We start from the raw sequence: 21,248 nt of genomic DNA on the forward strand, positions 1-21,248 counted from the left end.
GCTACAGCCAGAGAACGAGCCAAAGCTGAAGCAACATTGGCCACTGAAGTTGCTCAGAAAGCTGCTGAAGACCACAGAGGTTGCTTTGACTCGAGGTGACTCATCAACAACTGACCTTTCTCCTCTAGTCATCAAGACTCTAAAAGAGTTGCAGAAAGAACAAAAACTAGTCAGAGCCAGACTCGAGAAGTAGGACCAAGTCAACTCCAGCATACAGAATCTGCTAGCTGAGCTTCTTTAGAGGATGCCTCCTCTTCCAAACCCTTAGGCACTCTAGGACTCTTTATGTTTTTTCTAAGTGTTTTTTCCTCTAAGGCCTTATCTTCCTTCTGATTATGTACAATTTTTCCTATCAATGAAAATTTTGTGTTTATTACTTTTTGAGTCTGACAAAAAGAGGGAGAAATAAAAGTCCTTTTGATAAAATAATTTATCTAACTCTCAAAAATGCACTGCTTACATTCTGACATAATCATTGTGCAGTCTAAGTCATTGTGACATAATAATTTATCTAACTCTCAGAAATGCATGGCTTACTTTTTGAGTCTGAACAAAGGGAAAATGAATCCTTATCTGAGAAACTAACAAGTCAAGGCAAGCGACCTAAGAAAATCTGGTAAGAAATTTTCTACCCCAGAAACCTATCTGATACTAAACATTAAATTTTTTGTAAGTATTAGACTTAAGGGGAGATTATTAATCTCAGAGGGAGTCACTCTCTATCTGACTCTAATCAGTTTTCAATTTTTTTCTGTAGCGGGGTATTCGTTACCTTTAGATTTATTGACTAAATCAAAAGTAAATCGTACAATTCGAGTCGCCACCGCACTTCTATTTATCCAAAGGAAAGGTTATAAAGCAAACAAAAACCAAGTAAGAAGTTTTATCAAATCAAAAACTAATAAAAATGTCAGAGATCTGGGTAAGAGGGTTGGTTATGAGATGGGAAGGTTTTAAGCACCCAAAACATCCTTAGTACTCTAAGGGAGCCTTTTTGCAAAGTATATTGTAGGTTGGTATTTGTGAAAAGATTTGTGCAAACAAGATTGGGGAGATGAGAAAATAATATACATATTTACAATTTTGTTGTTTGAATGGATGAACCCATTCCCTACGTACCATCACAAAGGTAGGATCAAAACCTCGTAGTTCGGGGTAAAAATCTCAAAAGATTGGTGAATTGATTTGATCAAAAGCCTTAAGGTCTTTTGTTATCAAAGGGAGAAAACTCAACCTAAACCAACAATCCACCACGTGAGAAGAGCTTCAACATACTAGTGAGGGATCCATCCTATAATAAGTATGGAAGACTTATAGTCTAATCGCTAAGGATAAGTTGAGGTTTACATCTACCACTATGATAACTCAAACCTATGGCTAATGTTTATGAAAAAAGTTTTAATAAAGGTGGCCATTGGAACCACAAAAATAACTTGAAGTGAGTTGTATTTACAAGTTAGAAGTATTTACAAAATGAGGTCAAAGTATGATGAAGGTTCATTTACAATGAGTATTAATGAAAAGAGTTTGAAAAATCAAAGGCATAAGGCCTAGGTTTCTAGTTTTTAGAAAACAATGTCAATGTTTGCACAAAGTGAATTTGGCTTGGGTTAGAATGGGGAGAAGAAGAGAAGGGCTAGTCCTAAAGCATGCAAAGATAAGAGAAGAGATAAAACCCTTGGAGTTCCCTTTCTTGAGATCATAAAGATGTTTCAAGATGCTCCTTTCCTTTGGACTTAGCAAGCAACAAGCAATCAAAACAAGTATTATATTCAAACTCCTAGGATCTCCATTTGGCTTGTCTCTCTTAACTTGGCTATCCATGACAATGGTCCTTCTTATTATCTCAAGTTTGGAATCCCTATCACACAAGAACAAACAATCAAAAGGTTCACAACACAATAAGAGAAATGGAGAAAGAAAGAGTTTAGATTAGGGGACCTTTGAAGTCAACTTTAAGATTAAGCATTCTAAAGGCATGAGGCCTAGTTGCTCTTCAACAAGTTTAGCATTCTAAAGGCATGAGGCCTAGTTGCTCTTGAACTCCTTTAAGCATAGGTAAGGTCCTAATTCTAAGTCCTTTCTCCTTTTTTGCATTGGGTTCACACAAACAAAGACAAAACAAGCACAAAGAAACAATATATTTATATACAATAATGAGCTCAAATGAGCAAAAGGAAAATGACATAAACATAAAATATGAGCTCAAGTGAGCAAAGGGAAAAGGCAATATGAATAAATGAGCAATAAATTAAATTTCATTAAAGTAAATTGCAAGAATTAAATACTTGAATTAAAGGTAGTGTTAGTAGTCAATGTTAGTGTGTCATAAGATAATTTAGCGCTATGTTAAGCAATCGTAAGTGGACTAATGTAATAGTTACACCTATCTGAGGCCGGTCAATAAAACTATAGGCAAATAAACACAAGTTAGAGATCATGACTAGTAAGCCAAGCTTCTACAACTTGCCATGCCAAAAGAAAAGAGGGAAAGCCTTGTATGGATTTTAGGTTTTTTGCTTGACCAAGAAGCAACCTATCTTGGACACAAAGCAACTCACTTGATCTTTGATCAAGTTGAGTTTGATTTGGATCAAAGAAGGTTAAGCCTCTCATATGTCAAGGCTAACCACAAATCATTAACTTATTGGCCAAGATAAAAAGAAGAAGAAGATGAAGATGAAATGAAATGGACAAAATTAGAATTCAAATGACATAATCAAAACACAATGATCAAATGTGAATGAAATCAACATCAAACCAATGGTAAACATAAGAGAAATGAAGTTTAGAAGTCAACAAAGTCAAACATATTTTTGTTTTTTTTTGGAATTAAAATAAAACATAAAATAAAATGAACAAAATATGGTCAAACTTCAAATTCAATTCAAATCAACTTGGATAAGTCCAATTGAATCATCATAAGTCTAACATGGTCAAACAAGGTTTGACAAATTTTCTCAACCTTTTTTTGAAAATAGAAACTATTTTAAAACAATTAAAAACAAAGAAAAATAACACAAATGAATTAAAATCTCAAATAAATCTCAAATCAACTAAGAAATTGATGAGAATATTTTTCATAGACTCATCATCATCCATATGTGTTAAGAAAATATTTTTGGAATTTTTGGATATCAGAAAGTAATTAAAATGAATTAAAAACTATTAAAAACAAAATAATTCACAAAAAATATTAAATGGAATCACAAAAATAATTAAAAATCAGATTATGAAACTAGATTTTTCAAGAAATTTTTTAGTGTTGGTCTCATATTTTTGTGATTCCAAATAAAATAGTTATGAATTTTTGAAAATAAAAGAAATTAAAAGAAATTAAAACAGAAACAATAAAATAGGAAAAACAAGGAGCGCATGATCTGCTTCATTAAATGAAATGGACACATCAAGTGATCCAGAAGCGCGCGCGTACCATTGTCCATAGTCAAACGCAAAGTAAAACGAATTAAAATAAGTCAGCTGAATCATTGGCCAGGATTAGAATGCTAGAGCCTCATCCAAGGGCTTGGAATCATCAACGTGGGGACGGTGGTGGAAACCACCGTCTTCTCCGGTGGACCAACTGATTCCGGCCACCAGTTGTAGGTTTTTGAACCTCAACTAAAATGCACGAGCCTTATACCAAAATGAAGCTGGGGTGATGTACATCACTCCTGTAACCTTAGATTATCCTCAAGATCTCTATGGAATGAGAAATCTGAGCTTGAAAATCCAGGTGTGAAAATTGAAATGCTTCAATTCACAAAATCAAAGCCACCATTGGCTTACCTCTCACACGAGGACTTCAGAAAACCACGTGAACACAAGCAATTCATATTATATGATGAGATTCAGATCAAAACAGTTGAGCAATAAACCTTTGAAGAGCAGCTTTGATCAGCACGATTCCTTCCAACTTTTGCTTGCAATTTGATCTTGAGATGTGATATGAGTGCAAGGCTAAGGAATAAGTCTTGAAGATCAACTGATTTTGTTAAAATTCAAGCTTGAATTGAGAAAAATAAAATCAGAATTCCTTTTGTATGGTTGGGTTTCCAATTCTGCAGAGCTTCAGGTAGCCTTAAGGTTGAATTTAAAATGAGCATGGCATGGTATTTATAGCTGAGCTGCAAGGCAAGTGAGGTAAAACTCGTGCGCATGAAGCTTTGGGTCCTCCATGCATGGGCTTGTACAGGCGCATGTGAGGTCCAAAATCAATTGGAAATGCAAGCTGAGCTGATACCAAGTTGAATTGGACGTGCAATTTGCCTTGTGTTTGCTTGTGCATGAAGATTCCAAGTGAATTTCATATTTGGTCACAAATGTTCCCCTTTTCGAAAGTCTCATATAGAAAATCTAAACATAGGCATGTGAGTAATGGTTGGAAAGATCTTAACATAAGGAACAAAATATATGTTTGACAAAAATCCATTTGGAGTTTGGAAAATTTTGAAAACTGATCATGAAGTTTGAGGTACAAAACATGCCTTTGAAAAATTTGCCAAAAATGGCCAACTTCAAGCCCTTCTGTTTCAATGATGCAAGCCTCAAATGGAAAAACCTCCCACATAAAAGTTGTAGATATTTTCAATTTGATCAATTTACACTCAAATTTGGCATAATTTGGATTTTTTATGAGAAAGTTATGGGCACTTGAAGTTGGACTTTTTCAACATTCAATGGTTTTGGTCCAAAGTGACCTATAATGTTTTGTATTATCACATGTGTTTATTTTAGGATTATGAAATTGTGTCCAACATAACATTTGAATTAGACATCTTAGTATTTCAAATGCAATTGGTCTCTCCTAAAAATCATGAAAAATGAAGAAGTTAGGTCCTTGGGAAATTGACCCAAAATTAGGGTTTTAGTCACAATGACCTATAATGTTTTGAAATGAATGATGACCTTCCAAGTTTCAAATGTATTTTTGATGAAAATTAAAGTTATTCATATGGTTCTTAAGAACAATTTTGATCTTGGGGTCATCTTCATTTGACAAACCCATCAAAAGTTAGGTCTCAGTGGATTTCATATTAGTCAGATGACTTGACTGGTCAACTTCTCAAGGCCAAACTTCAAATCTTGATGAATGAATGATTGAGGATACTCAAATAAGCTCATATATGAATAAAATAATGAATGAAAGAACTTCTATTGATTAAATTTGATCAAAGGTTGAGGTTGCTTCATGGGCAAGGCATAGTCAATGCATAGTTGAATTAGGGTTTCCTTGAGAAACAAGCCTCAAACCCTTTGGTTTATCTTGATCAAATTGTAAAATTGAGATACTTGGGAACATATATGATGATTGAGAGCTTTGTCAACCATTTTCATGCTTGCTTTCATCTTCATCTGGCCACTTCATTAAGCATAGGAGCCTCCTAGGAGCAAGGGCACACATGATTGCTTGAGCTTCAAAACAAAACAAGTTAGTGACATATTTTTGTGCTTTTGGTTAGTAAACAAAATAAGAAAAGCAATAATATACAATTCAAGCATTCTTGGTGGTCTCAAACCAACTCACACAAGTCCCAACCCTAGGGTAAGGAGCCACACATGCTATGATCCTTGAGACAATGCAATGAGTAATGATATGATGCTATGTGGGATCTTAGGGTCAAAATTAGGGTCTTACAGAAAAGTACTAAATGTTCCATCAAAATTCTAAGTTTTGCCATCATCAAAAAGGGGGATATTATTAGAACAAGATTTTGATTCTGCAATATATCTCTAAGTTTTGATGATAACAAAGAATGAAACAATTTGGTACCCTAATAATTTTCTTAAGTGTGCAGGATTCTAAGTTAAAATGACTATGAGGTAACTAATATCTGGCATCTGACGTAGTCCAGAAAAAGCTGATCCAGCACGAAGAAATTAGATCTGACTCTGAGCAAGAACACATCTGAGGAGCAATCACCTGAAGAAATATGACGCTAAAGCTCAAGCTTTGATATCTGAAGACTGCAAGTGATATCTGAAGACTTTGTAAGAGATATTTGAAGTCTCCAAGAGATATCTGAAGACTACAAGATATATCTGAACTCTAACTCTGAAGACTCTGATCACGCTCACTTTGATACATGCTTAACACATCACCTGATCAGAAACTTACGTTGGAAGTATTCTAATTCTAGCATAATTCCTCTTTAAGGAAACAATTTATTATGTTCCAAGACTGCTATGAAAAGGTCAAGAAATTTAATACCTTTAACTCCTATAGCTGGCACGAAATCTCCATTGATTTCCTCCAATGGTATCATCTCAAAGTGCTATATAAAGGCCTCCTCACAACTTGTTGATAAAAACTTGATACAACGAAAAGACTTTGCTACAACGACAATCTCATACTTCAAATATTCTCACTATCATTGTTGTAAGAAATACTTTCATACAAGAGTTGTTGCTCAACATTTTGTCATTGTGTTTCATAGATCTTAAAATGTGTTTATACTGCTTATCTAGAAGCACTGAGTCAAACACTTGTAAACTCTTGAAATTGGTTGTAATTCCTCAAGTGACTACTTTAAGTATGTAGACTTGAGAGGGCTAAGAGGTTGTCAAACTCTTAGACGTTTTTGTAATATGTTAAGATTATATGATTAAGTCCTTATTGAAGGAGAAATCACCTTGGCCGGGTGGACTGGAGTAGCTTTGAATTTCAAGCGAACCAGAATAAACTCTTTGTGTTGTTAGTATTTATTTTATGTGTCTGGTGTTGTAAAAGTTTTTAACATTGTGAAAATAATTCAAACCCCCATTTGTTATTTTTCCCTACCTTCAATTGGTATTGTAGCTTAGGCTCTGTTATTGATTTTTGAATCAAACACTTAACCATGTAGAGAGACGTAGGGTGAGAAAAACTTCATAGCTAACACAAATGAAAGAGATAGCTACAACGCGAAACCTCCAGCTTTTGGTGTAGAAAAATTTGACTACTAGAAGGACATAATTGAATGTTTCTTCCTAGGCTACGATGTTGATCTCTGGGATATTGTTACAAATGGTTATGAACCACACATTCCTGCAATTGGTATTTCTATTCCAAGAAGCAGAATGAGTGATGATCAGAAGCGTGATTTCAAGAAACACCATAAAGCAAGAACCATTATGTTAAATGCTATTTCCTACAATAAGTACGAGAAGATAACCAACATGGAAATAACCAAAGAAATTTTTGAATCCTTGAAAATGACGCACGAAGGCAATAATCAAGACAAAGAGACTAAGGATCTAGCCTTAATCCAGAAGTATGAAGCCTTCAGAATAGAAGATGATGAAGTTATTGAAGTGATGTTCTCAAGGTTCCAAACCTTGGTTGCAGGACTCAAGGTTCTGGATAAAGGATATACTACATCAGATCATGTCAAGAAGATAATCAGAAGTCTTCTCAAGAAGTGGAGACCTATGGTTACTGCTATGAAGTTATCAAAGGATCTGAACAACATAAGTCTCGAAGAACTCATCAGCTATCTTAGAAGTCATGAAATAGAGCTAGAAGAAGATGAACCTCAGAAGGAAAGAAAATTTGTTGCTCTAAAGTCTAGATCAGAAAGAAGAAATCCAGAAAGGAACAAACCCTTTCAAGCTGAAGAGGAAGAAGATGATGCCTCTGAGAATTAAGATTTTGATGATGAATAAGAATTATCTCCTCTCTCCAGAAGAATCAAACATCTCTGGAGAAAAAGACAAAATAACTTTAGAACGCCCAGACAGAAAGGAGACCGTCCAGATTCAACCTCCAGAGGTAGACCCAATAAAGAAGTAATGTGTTATGAATGAAAAAAGCCTAGACACTACATAAATGAATGTCCAAAGCTAAAGAAGGATACTCCAGAAAAGAAAGCCTAAAAAAGAACTCCTTCCAAGCAAAGAAGAAAGGACGCATGGCAACATGGGATGATTCTGAATCTGAAGCTTCATAATTTGATTCTGAAGAGGAGCAGGAAAATGTAGCATTCATGGCCACTACCTCTGGAAGTTCATCTGAAACAGAGTCTGACTCTGAAGAGGTATTCTCTAACTTTTCTCGTTCTGATCTGGAAGCATGTTTGTCAAAATCTCTGAGCTTGTATCAGAAGCTTCGATAAAAATTCAAGAACGTGAAAAAGGTTCATGAAGAGAATGTTGAAGAGTGTGATAAGCTTGAGAAATAAGTTTCTGAACTCAAAGAAAATAATTTTATTCTTCAAAGAGAAAAAGAATTTTCAACTAAGAAATGTTCAAAACTTGAGGAAACTCTTTCTAAAGCTCCACCTACCTCTGACACTATCATATATAAATATGAAAAAGCTTTTCAAAAATTTCTAAACAACGGCCTAGGAAGAAGCAAAATAACTTCTATGATATATGGTGTAAGTCATAATAGAAAAAGAGGAATTGGTTATGACTCTGGTGATGATGATCATAAACCTTCTATATAAAACAAATAAAAATCTCCTTTTTCTTATCATTATACACCTGTACAGACACAGAAGTTCTGCAATACTAGAAAACCCAAAGTTTCCAGAAACTCTGGGAGAACTAATCCTAAAGGAACCAAAAGATTCTGGGTACCAAAAGATAAAATAGTGTATGTTGCAGATATCATATGCAGCAGAGTTGAAACACCTGTCATGGTACCTAGACTCTGGATGCTCGCGACGCATGACTAGAAGAAAACATATGTTCCAAGACCTGAAACTTAGAGATGATGGTTTCATAGGCTTTGCAGGAAATCAAAAAGGAAGAATCAGAGGATCTGGAACAGTTGGTAACTGATCTCTTCTCTCTATTTTTGATGTCCTTTATGTTGAGGGATTAATGCATAATTTGTTATCCATAAGTCAATTAAGTGATAACGGTTATGATATTATCTTTAATCAAAAAACATACAAAGCTGTTTATCAGAAAAATGGCACAATCATTTTCATTCGAAAGAGGAAAAACAACATTTATAAAATAAAACTTTCAGATTTGAAAAACCAAAATGTAAAATGCTTAATGTCTGATAATGAAGATCAATGGGTGTGGCATAGATGCTTGGGTCATATTATCTTGAGGAGGATTTCTCAGCTAAATAAACTTGAGTTAGTTAGAGGCCTACCTAAGCTAAAGTTTTCTTAAGATGCTCTTTGTGAAGCATGTCAGAAAGGAAAATTTTCTAAAACCACCTTCAAAAACAAAAATGTTGTTTCTACCTCTAAACCTCTAGAACTTCTACACATTGATCTTTTTGGACCTGTTAAGACAACGTCAGTCAATGGTAAGAAGTATGGGCTTGTCATTTTTGATGACTACAGTCGTTGGACATGGGTGAAATTCTTAAGGCACAAGAATGAGTCACATTCTGTGTTCACTAGTTTTTGTTCAAATGTGCAAAATGAATTTGACTGTAGGATAATCAGAGCCAGAAGTGATCATGGTGGTGAATTTGAAATAAACTTTTTTAAGAACTTTTTAACATTAATGGAATATCCCGTGATTTCTCCTATCATAGAATCCACAATAAAATGGAGTTGTAGAAAGGAAGAATAAGACTCTTCAAGAAATGGCCAGAACCCGTGATCAATGAGACAAATGTGGCTAAGCACTTCTGGGCAAAAGCTGTGAATATAACTTGTTACATTCATAATAGAATCTCTATCAGACCTATTCTAGAGAAAACTCCTTATGAACTGTGCAAAGTAAGAAAACCTAACATCGTTTTTTTTATCCTTTTGGATGTTCTTGTTTTATTTTGAACACTAAAGACAATCTGAACAAATTTGACTATAAGGCACAAAAGTGTATTATGTTGGGATACTCATAACATTCTAAAGGATATAGAGTATACAACATAGAAACACAAATTATGGAAGAATCAATTCATTCCATATTTGATGATAAGTTTGACTATGATAAGTCAAAGCTAGTTGAGGAATTTGAAGACCTGGAGATCACACTTGCAGGTTCTGATGAGAAGATAAGTGATTCTGAAGAAGCTGAAAGAGGAACATATATGATGATTGAGAGCTTTGTGAATTATTGTCATGCTTGCTTTCATCTTCATCTGGCCACTACATTGAGCATAGGAACCTCCTAGGAGCAAGGGCACACATGATTGCTTGAGCTTCAAAACAAAACAAGTTAGTGACATATTTTTGTGCTTTTGGTTAGTAAACAAAATAAGAAAAGCAATAATATACAATTCAAGCATTCTTGGTGGTCTCAAACCAACTCACATAAGTCCCAACCCTAGGGTAAGGAGCCACACATGCTATGATCCTTGAGGCAATGCAATGAGCAATGATATGATGCTATGAGGGATCTTAGGCTCAAAATTAGGGTCTTACAGAAAAATACTAAATGTTTCATCAAAATTCTAAGTTTTGCCATCATCAAAAAGGGGGATATTATTAGAACAAGATTTTGATTCTGCAATATATCTCTAAGTTTTGATGATAACAAAGAATGAAACAATTTGGTACCCTAACAATTTTCTTAAGTGTGCAGGATTCTAAGTTAAAATGACTATGAGGAAACTAATATCTGGCATCTGACGTAGTCCAGAAAAAGCTGATCCAGCACGAAGAAATCAGACCTGACTCTGAACAAGAACACATCTGAGGAGCAATCACCTGAAGAAATATGACGCTAAAGCTCAAGCTTTGATATCTGAAGACTGCAAGTGATATCTGAAGACTTTGTAAGAGATATTTGAAATCTGCAAGAGATATCTGAAGACTACAAGAGATATCTGAACTCTAACTCTAAAGACTCTAATCATGCTCACTCTGATACATGCTTAACACATCACCTGATCAGAAACTTACGACTAAAGTATTCTAATTATAGCATAATTCCTCTTTAAGGAAACAATTTATTATGTTCCAAGACTGCTATGGAAATGACAAGAAGTTTAATACCTTTAACCCCCATAGCTGGCACGAAATCTCCATTGAATTCCCTCCAACGGTATCATCTCAAAGTGCTATATGAAGGTCTCATCACAAGTTGCTGATAACAACTTGATACAATGAAACAACTTTGCTACAACAACATTCTCATACTTCAAATGTTCTCATTATCATTGTTGTAAGAAATACTTTCATACAAGAGTTGTTTCTCAACATTGTGTGGGTGTTTTTCATAGATCTTAAAGTGTGTTTATACTACTTATAGAAGCATTGAGTCAAACACTTATAAACTCTTGAAACTGGTTGTAATTCCTCAAGTGACTAGTTTAAGTCTATAGACTTAAGAGGGCAAAGAGGTTGTCAAACTCTTAGACGTTTTTGTAATCTGTTAAGATTATTGGATTAAGTCCTTATTGAAGGCAAAATCACCTTTGTCGGGTGGATTGGAGTAGCTTTGAATTTTAAGCGAACCAGGATAAACTCTTTGTGTATTTAGTATTTATTTTGTTTGTATGGTGTTGTAAGAGTTTTTAACTATTGTAAAAACAATTCAAACTCCCCTTTCTTGTTTTTCTCTACCTTCAAGGAAAAGGTTCTCCCTTAACAAGTTACAGTATATATGGGCTTTTGCAAGGAAAGCTCTTCTATGGTTGCATCTTTAGGCACCAAACTTTTATGGAATAGCTTCAGGTGCTTCCCATTAACTTTGAAAACTTTTTCAATACATAGACTTTTAATTTCTACTGCACCATGAGGGAAACCACTAGTAACAACAAAAAGGCCAATCCATTTGGATCGAAGGTTCCCAGCCATTACTTTTAGGTGGGAGTTAAACAATAAGACTTTTTTTCTTATGGAGAATTCCTTCCTAGAAATTATCTTATCATGGAAGTTCTTAGTTTTATCCTTATAAATCCTAGAGCTTTCATAAGATTCTAGCCCAAACTCTTCAAGCTGTTGTGATTGGAGTTTTCTTCCCATACCTGCTTGTTGCATCTCCAAATTATAACGTTTTACCGCCCAATAAGTATGGTGCTCTATCTCTACATGGAGGTGACATGCTTTACCAAACACAAGTCGATAGGGAGACATCCCTATTGGTGTCTTGAAAGTTGTTCTTTAGGCCCAAAATGCGTTTTCTAGACGGTAACTCCAATCTTTTCTATTTGGCTGCACTATTTTTTCTAAGATCTACTTAATTTCCCTATTTGAGATCTCAACTTGCCCATTAGTTTGTGGGTGATATACAGTAGAGACCCTATGCACAACTTTATACTTTCAGAGCAAAGCTTCAATTGTACGGTTACATAAATGAGTGCCTTGGTCACTTATGATAGCTCAGGGTATTCCAAACCTACAAAAAATATTATACCTGACAAGATCTGCAATAACTCTAGAATTATTAGTCCTAGTGGGATAACCTTCACCCACTTTGGAACATAATCAACAACAAGTAAAATATAGAGAAAACTAAAATACATAGGAAAATGACTCATAAATTCAATTCCCTATACTTCAAACACCTCATAGAAAAGCATAGATTGTTATGGCATTTCACTCGTACGAGTGATAGTTGTACCTGCTATCTGACACTCTTTACAAGTTCAGTAAGTCTCATAAGCATCTTTAAAAATAGTAGGCCAATAGAAACCTGAGTCTAGCGCTTTTCTTGCAGTCCTTTGAGGACCAAAGTGTTCCCCTACTTGAGAAGCATGAGAAAGATGCAAAATATATTCAATCTCATAGTCGGGGACACACCTACTAATGACCTAATAAGTACCAAATTTTCTTAGATATGGATAACCCCACACATGATATTTTTCATCACTCTTGAGTTTCTGAATTTGTGTCTTATATGCACCTGTAGGAAAAACACCAGCAACAAGATAATTAACAATATCAGTAAACTAAGAAGTTACCCCATGTAACTATAAAAGCTGCTCATCAGGAAAGTCATCCTGAATGGGAGAAAGATATTTATCCCGCTCTATTCTGCTTAAGTGGTCAGCTACTATATTCGCAGCTACAATTTTGTCCTTAATCTCAACACTGAACTCTTTGAGCAATAACATCCACCGAATTAATCTTGGCTTTGCTTCTGATACAATGAAACAATTTTGTACAAATACCATACGATTTTGTTGTTTGAGCTTTACCAACTGTCAACTGTTTCACTAAAGAAGTAAGCTCGTCAGTTGGTTTATAGAGCCTTGTTAGAAGAAGAAGCCTGAATCTCATTCACACCTTTAGTTTGGACCATAAAATTGTTTCTAGTTGTGAACTGTTGGGAGTTTAGTGACATGTTCTCAATCAAGGCTTGCAGCATCTGAAGTCTTATCAACAAGTGCTCCATCACTAGCGACATCTAAAATGTTTCGATCCATTGGTTGCAATCTCTCATAGAAGTACTAGATAAACATCTGGTCGATAATCTGGTGCTAAGGGCAACTGGATACTAATTGTTTGAATCTCTCCCAATACTCAGCTAATGATTCATTGCCATGTCTAATACCACATATTTCTTTTCTGATTGATGCATCTTTGGAGGCAGGAAAATATCTTTCTAGGAAGACTTTCTTTAAATCATTCTAGGTTGTAATATAATTTGGCTTAAGATAGTAAAACAAGTCTTTTGCAGCACCCTGTAGTGAGAACGGAAAGGCTCTGAGCTTGATGTAATCTTCTGCTATTCCTTCAGGTCTCAAAGGTGTAAAACAAATAACCTGGAATTCTTTTAGATGCTTATGCAGATCCTCGCCTGCAAGACCACTAAACCTTGGAAAAAAGTGTATTTAACCAGATTTCAATTCAAAAGGAACAATAACATCAGCATATTCGATACATAAACCATTATAAAAATTAACGTCAAGAGCAGCAAGTTGTCTTAATGTTCCTTGTTCAGTCATGTTATTATCAAAAGCAAGTTTAGAATCATAATCAAACAAGCTATCTGAAAATAAAGAATCAAAATCAGAATCGTTAATGGATGGTGAACTAGTGCTAGCCTGATTATCTCTACGACGTGCATGCAAGGTTCTCTCAAGTTCAGGATCAAAGTCAAGCAACTCAGAACAACCGGACCTAGTAGCCATAACGAATTCAACAATGCAACAACAATTATGAAAATACCGACAATGTCCCTATTAGGTAGGAACAATTGAAATAAACAAAAAGTCAATTAAAAAAAATACAAAAACGTGAAATTTAATCTAATAAAGCCAATTAAGAATTTTGAGAGTTTTATGAAACTATGAAAACAAAAAGAAAAAAATCATCAAAAATAGAAAAATGATGAATTTGAGATTTTGAGGGTGGTGTCCCGTGACTCTTTCCAAGAGTAAGGGACTTTGACTCCTGATTTTTTCCTACTAAATTGGCATAAAAAATATTCGAAACGGAAACAATTTTATTGAAAATCGGGCAGACCGAGTTTTTGACGTTCGGTTGCGAAATCGCAGGATTGCTGCAATTCTTGGGGAAAACAAGCAAAAAAATAATACATATGACTAAATTATTGGCTAAATCGACAAGAATCCCGAGCAACGAAGCTAATTTAATTCGATGTCGCACACGGGTCAAAAATGAGTATAAAAATGTAGTAAAATGGAAGCGGCACTCGCGTTGTATGGCAAGGACTCTTGGAAAAATTAACCAAATAAGGAAATGCTATAAGGGGGGTTTTAGATTCTATTAAGAATACAGGAAAAATAAGTGATTATGAAATAAGCTAAAACGAGTCAACCTACTGTTCAGTTTCTCAACTTATCATCGATAATTATAAATCCAAAACCCTAAACGGATTCTAATCCCCTTTCGATTACAATATCAATTAAGAAGAGAAATTGACATTATGCGGTTTACGCTCCTATTATCCGAATGAAGCAAACGGATTCAACAATCACGAATTAAGCAAACGTGATTCAACGGTAAAGCAACGCTAAAACGCGATGCAGATCAAGGAACATAAACCAATAAGAATAAACCAACATGGATCTATATAATTCGAATTAAGCGTACAAAATATATAAAAGAATATTGAAAGGGAAAAGAAATTGGATTGAAAATATAAAACCTCCAAAGTATTGGCGAAAACATGAATCAGTAGGCCAATTCTTGATGATTAGTTCTCAATGAATCGTACAAGCAATATTGTATCGTTAAAATCCATAATGAATGACAAGGGAAACTATTTTTGGTTTTTGTTGTTACTAGGGAAATCAGGCCTAAAGCAATCCGACCCAAAAACATATAGAGAATGGCTCAGTCCTAATTATTTCTTAAGTCTGGAACTAAACTGAATTATTCGACCTTTCTGCACTCCGGGTCAGCTTTTGACTTCAACGTGAAACTTGTAGCTCTTTATCTTAGCTTTCCAATGCATATCAGAACACATCTATCTGATTCTTAAAGCTCAAATGATAATTCCTTTTTTTGAAGAAGATACTCAACAACTGACACTCAAGATCCTCAATAATATTGATCAAGTAATCTTGCTATCCACAATAATCTACTCCAAGCTTCCATTATGCAGCACCATGTACTCAAATCTGACGAAGACTTGTCTGAGCGATTGATATTAGTTAAGAATGATTGAACAACTCCCAATTTTGTTATGCGGCAACCTTTACTTAGTTTTACCAAATTCTTCAATGGAGTATAGAGAAACTATTCTCTCTTGTTGGATAACACACAACCATATCCATGCCTAAGAAACAATTCTTACATATGATAAATGCAACAAAAAATTTCAAAGGAACATATTATATTCCCTAATGTACCTTTAATATACCTCTCACTCTCAATTTTTAGAGTTGGAGATCCATAACAATGGTTTCTTGATAAAAGGTTGAAGTTGATAACCAGTATCTGAAGAATCTAACACACACGCACACAACTAATTCTCATAAGATCCATATTCTAGGAGATAAATCACAAGGTATAAAGAACAAGAGACAACAAGATTTTTAGTCAAATCTTGAGATTATGATTTGAATCAAAGAAAGAATGAATTGAATCAAAGGTTGGAAAGTAAGACATTTGATGCCATGATTCGAGTCAAAGTTCAACACCATGATTTGAATAATCCACTTCTTATGATTCAAGTTAAAGAGTGTTGTGATTCAAATCACACACACTCATGATTCAAATCACACATCACATATAATTCAAATCAAGCTTCAAAACAACATTGATTTATGTATTCTAACTTGTGATTCAATATATACTCACTATATTAGCATGAATCAAATAGATAAACTTAAAAACAGGAACGATCATCATGACATTAATTACTAATTTGTTGAATGAGAAAGATTTCAAAGATACACTATTAAACATAACCGAAGCAAACAAATATATATGAATTAAAAGAAGTTGTAAACACTCTATAAATCAAATAATACACGCACACACAATTTGATGTATCATCAAACAAAAACTATACCGATAATTGCAATTTCAATAAAGGGTAATTAAGGCAATAGGGTGGCATTATATTATCTTAGGTAGAAAGTTGGTTTTAGTGATTTGACATCACTAAAGAGTTACATCACATTATACAATGCTCTCACTAGCATTTTTGGTAATCTTAAAATATGTTTAGTCATGAGCAATACACATGGCAACAATAATTGGTCCTTAATTAAAGTTTTGGGATACACTAATCATTGAGATTCACTCTATCTTCTCTTGAAGGAAAACATCACATTCCACGCGGTTTGTGGGGATAGATAAAAAAAAGCACCACAACCAAACACGCGTAACTTCTTTTTCACTATGAACATAAAAACATTGGAAGCAGACAAAGTTTTGTATATACTCATGTGGTTCTAAAATCTAGTTGCTTGCTCACTTCCTCGTCCTCTTCTTCCTTATCTCAAATCTCTCTTTGTAGCATTAAGTTTGACTAAAACATGGTTCTTGCTACACTTTTGCTAGCGGTTCTGTTCATTGCAGGTGTCATAAATATATTCTTTTACATACCCACCAACAAAATCCGTACTTTCCTTCAAATATTGTTTCCCAACAACAACAACAACATTAACAAAGGTTGCAAAACGACCAAGATTGAGAAGGATGCTAATTATGGGAAGGAAGAAGAAGAACTCAAAAAGGTGTTTTCAACTTTTGACAAGAATGGTGATGGATTCATAACAAAGCAAGAGTTGAGGGAATCACTAAGGATCTTCATGAACGAGAAAGAGATTGATGATATTCTTGTGAAATTTGACTCAAACAAAGATGGGTTCATTGATTTTGATGAGTTTTGTTTGTTAACTAGAGAGTGTATGAGAGGGGGTGAGGAAAAGGAAAAAGAGAAAGAGGGTGTAAATAGTAATGAAGGAGAATTGGAAGAATTAGAGGGTAACTTGAAGGAGGCTTTTGATGTATTTGATAAAGATAATGATGGTTTAATTTCAGAGGAGGAGTTAGGTTTGGTTCTTAATATGTTGGGATTAAGGGAAGGGAAGAAGATTGAAGAGTGTAAAGAGATGATTAGGAAAGTTGATATGGATGGAGATGGTATGGTTAATTTCAATGAGTTCAAGATAATGATGAAGAAGGGAGGAGCAAAACTTGTATTTGATGCATAATTTATTCTAGTTTCATCTTAGTGTCTTTGATAACAATATATGTGACACTCATGATATCAATCATGTATTATATTAAAATATATTAAGATATCTAGTTACATTCAACTATTACTTGAATTTTATTTTAAGTTATTAGTGATGTATAATCTCAATTTTGTGTTTAGTGTGCATGAATCCATTTGTACATGATACATGTATATTGAAGAACATGAGAAAATAGTGCTTTGATTACTAGTATTTGACAAGTCTTTTGCAACATTCTTGAGTGGGTAGTGTTGCTTGTGTATTTTCCATGTTCTTCAAAGTGCGTCTAGAAAAGCAAAAGTGCATATAATGGATTAATGTATACTCCAAAAGAGTTATGCTTGCTTATGATATGGTCCACTAGTATGCTTTCTTTTTATTCTTTTGATAAGTTTTGCTTGCTTATTAAACGATTTTTAAAAAGACTTTTACACTAATATAACCTTAAAATTATATATATATATATATATATATATATATATATATATATATATATATATATATATATATATATATATATATATATATATATATATATATATATATATATATATATATATATATATATATATATATATATATATATATATATATATATATATATCACCTTGATGCATGATTGTGGTTTAAAGTGGATCTTTAACAATGTATCATTTTAGACATTTGACTTTATGTAATATGTTGGGCCGGTCCAATGGAATGGGCGACTCTTTTTTAATTAAAGAAAATGCATAAATTAAAATAACTAATTTTAATAATTGAAAATGAAACATTAGAAATATCATTATATATTGACCAAAAATAAACTCAATTATAATCGTTTTGACATTTGGCTCTTTCTACATCATCTTTAAATAATTTAAACAAATAATAATTATCAATATTTTTTAATTATTTTTAAATAGTTTAAATAATATTTTTTTAATAATTATCAATAGTTTGAAACAATTAATATTTATCAACATTTTCTCAATAGTTGAAATAACAAACATTATATTAGTAAGGGTCAAACACATGACACTTTTCCTAATCATCTAACATAATTATGCTTCCACTTTTTTTAACCGGTATGCTTCCGTTTAACTAGTGAAAGTAGTATGCTCATAAACATTAATATATTTATTATAATATTAAATATATATTTTATTTTAATTTAATAGAAATGAAACTCCTTAAATTTGGAGATTTTGTATTAAGGATCTTCTTGCCCTTGCTAAAATATTTTCTTAAACAAACATAGTTTGATTATCTTGATTCGAGAGAATAACTTGATCAATCATCTATGTTGAACCCTCCTTTCTTCAGCTAGCTGAAGGTTTTTTGCACTGCAAGATTGAGACTCTCCCTTTCTGATATCTTGGGTTACCAGTTGGAGCCTACCCTAGGTTAGAGTCCACTTGAGAATCCATGTTGAATCTAGTCCAGAAGAGACTTAACTAATAGTCTCATATATATGTTAGCTTAGGAGGCATGCTTATTCTTCTTAATTAGGTCCTTAGTGCTTTACCTATTTTATTTCTCTCTTTTCATAAGTTGCATGTGAAAGTGTGAAAGAAGATTCCTTTGGGAAGGGGTGAAAGGAACATCTAAAATTTTCTCTGTTAGGTGGCCTGAAGTGTGTAAATGAAAGAATTATGAGACTCCAGGTGTTAAATATCCTAGAATGGTAAACCTAACTCTTCTTGCCAAGTAAAGGTTGAGACTCTTGCGAGCCCATCTAGTCTTTGGTCGGATATTTTAGTTTCCCGTTATGGAGCTTCTTCTGTGTACTCCTGGTGTGGAGGTAGGTCTTCGGGGAGGCGATTTTTCTCTACCTGGTGGAGGGGAGTGTCCCTGCTTAGATCAAAGAAGGATGATCCCTTAAATTTGTTTGAGAAGGTCTTGTATAAGAAGGTTGGACCAGATTGTTCAACTTCCTTCTAGAAAGATCATTAGCTTGGTAGCACTCCCCTATTGATTACATTCCCCTATTGATTACATTCCCCAGACTTTAATTTGGGATCCCAGATAGAGAAGTTCTTTTTTCGTCCATTAAGAACCTCTTGTTGTTGAGTTTTCTCTACTCTCCAAGAGGTTCATGTAAGAACAAAAATTGTTCTACAACAGATTCCATGATTTTGATGATAACAAAGGATGAAACCAAAAATGGCACCCTAACGAAAAGTTTCTAAGTGTGCAGGGTTCTAAGGAAAGAAGGAAGAAATCTGATGACGTCATCAGATACAGAATCATATCAGATACAAATTATCAGAAGACCAGAAGTAGAAACACGCTCAAGAAAGTCTAACTCTGAGCAAAACAGCAAAATATCAGAAGCATCTGAACAAGAAGTACGCTCTAGAAGTTCTGACTCTGAACAACGGTATGTCAAACTCCAGAAGCTCTCAGCGCTATCTGAAGAAACCATCAGAACTCAAAAGAGATCAACATCAGAAGATTAGATAACAAGATTCCAAGATTCCCAGAAACATGAAGACTCTGATCATGGATTTGCTAATAAAGAAAGAGTAACGTTAACTTCAAATAAAGGTTTGGAAATGGATTTCCTAATACAGAAAGAGACGTTAACTCCAAATTCAAATGAAAAGGAACTATATTTTGAAAGAAGTCATTCGAGGAGAAAAAGTAGTGTTGGCAAGAAGCTATATAAGTTATGGCATTAATTCAAATTATTGTCCATCAATTTCAACGACTACTTCACTCCTATATAAAGGACTGCAATCAACATTGAGAATTAATACAGAGAACATACTGAAACATCAACACACATAAAAACATTTTATTCTCTCAATCTTCACGAAGCTTTTGCTTAGAACGTGAAACACTTTTTGTTCTTACTGTTGTAATATTTGCTTATCTTAGAAGCACTCTAGATTACATAAGTCGTTATCTTTGTTGTATTTCCTCAAGTGACTTTGCACAGTCTGTATACTTGAGAGGACTAAGAGATATTTCTCTTAGACGTTGTTTGTAATCAATCTTTCAAGATTAGTGGATTAAGTCCTTGTTGAAGGCGAAATCACCTTGGCCGGGTGGACTGGAGTAGCTTTGTGTTATAAGCGAACCAGTATAAATTCCTTGTGTGGTTTTTATTTTAAAAAGTGCTTATTTTCCAAAAACAATTCAAACCCCCCTTTCTTGTTTTTCTTACCTTCAATTGGTATCAGAGCTCCGGCTCTGTTATTGATTTTCTAATCAAACACTTAACAGTGTAGAGAGATCCAGAACGAGAAAAACTATGGCCCACACAAATGAAAAGGATAGTTACAATGCTAAGCCTCCTGTCTTTGATGGAGAGAAATTCGATTACTGGAAAGATAGAATTGAAAGTTTCTTTCTAGGCTATGATGCTGATCTCTGGGACATTGTCACAGATGGATACAAACCTCCTGTCACAGAGGATGGAGCTGAAGTTCCCAGAAGTAAGATGTCAGATGATCAGAAGCGAGTTTTCAAAAATCATCACAAGGCCAGAACCATACTCCTCAATGCTATATCTTACAACGAGTATGAAAAGATCACCAACAGAGAAACAGCCAAAGACATACTTGACTCTCTGAGGATGACTCATGAAGGAAACTCTCAGGTCAAAGAGACAAAGGCTCTGGCGCTTATCCAGAAATATGAAGCCTTCAAAATGGAAGATGACGAAGCCATAGAGGTAATGTTCTCTAGATTCCAAACTCTTGTTGCAGGTCTCAAAGTTCTAGACAAAGGGTACACAACTGCAGACCACGTCTAAAAGATAGTC

At 34.2% G+C, this 21,248-nt stretch overlaps 1 protein-coding gene across 1 annotated transcript; it reads left to right on the top strand.

Moving 5' to 3' along the window:
- Nucleotides 1-16,507: 16,507 nt before the first annotated feature.
- Nucleotides 16,508-17,581, top strand: LOC127073518 (calmodulin-like protein 7). The gene has a single exon (XM_051014682.1). It carries the CDS (start codon nucleotides 16,793-16,795, stop codon nucleotides 17,471-17,473), a length of 681 nt encoding a protein of 226 aa, XP_050870639.1. The 5' UTR covers nucleotides 16,508-16,792; the 3' UTR covers nucleotides 17,474-17,581.
- Nucleotides 17,582-21,248: the final 3,667 nt, after the last annotated feature.

This window comes from Lathyrus oleraceus, chromosome 4, assembly GCF_024323335.1.
Source record: "Lathyrus oleraceus cultivar Zhongwan6 chromosome 4, CAAS_Psat_ZW6_1.0, whole genome shotgun sequence".
Lineage (NCBI taxonomy): Eukaryota > Viridiplantae > Streptophyta > Magnoliopsida > Fabales > Fabaceae > Lathyrus > Lathyrus oleraceus.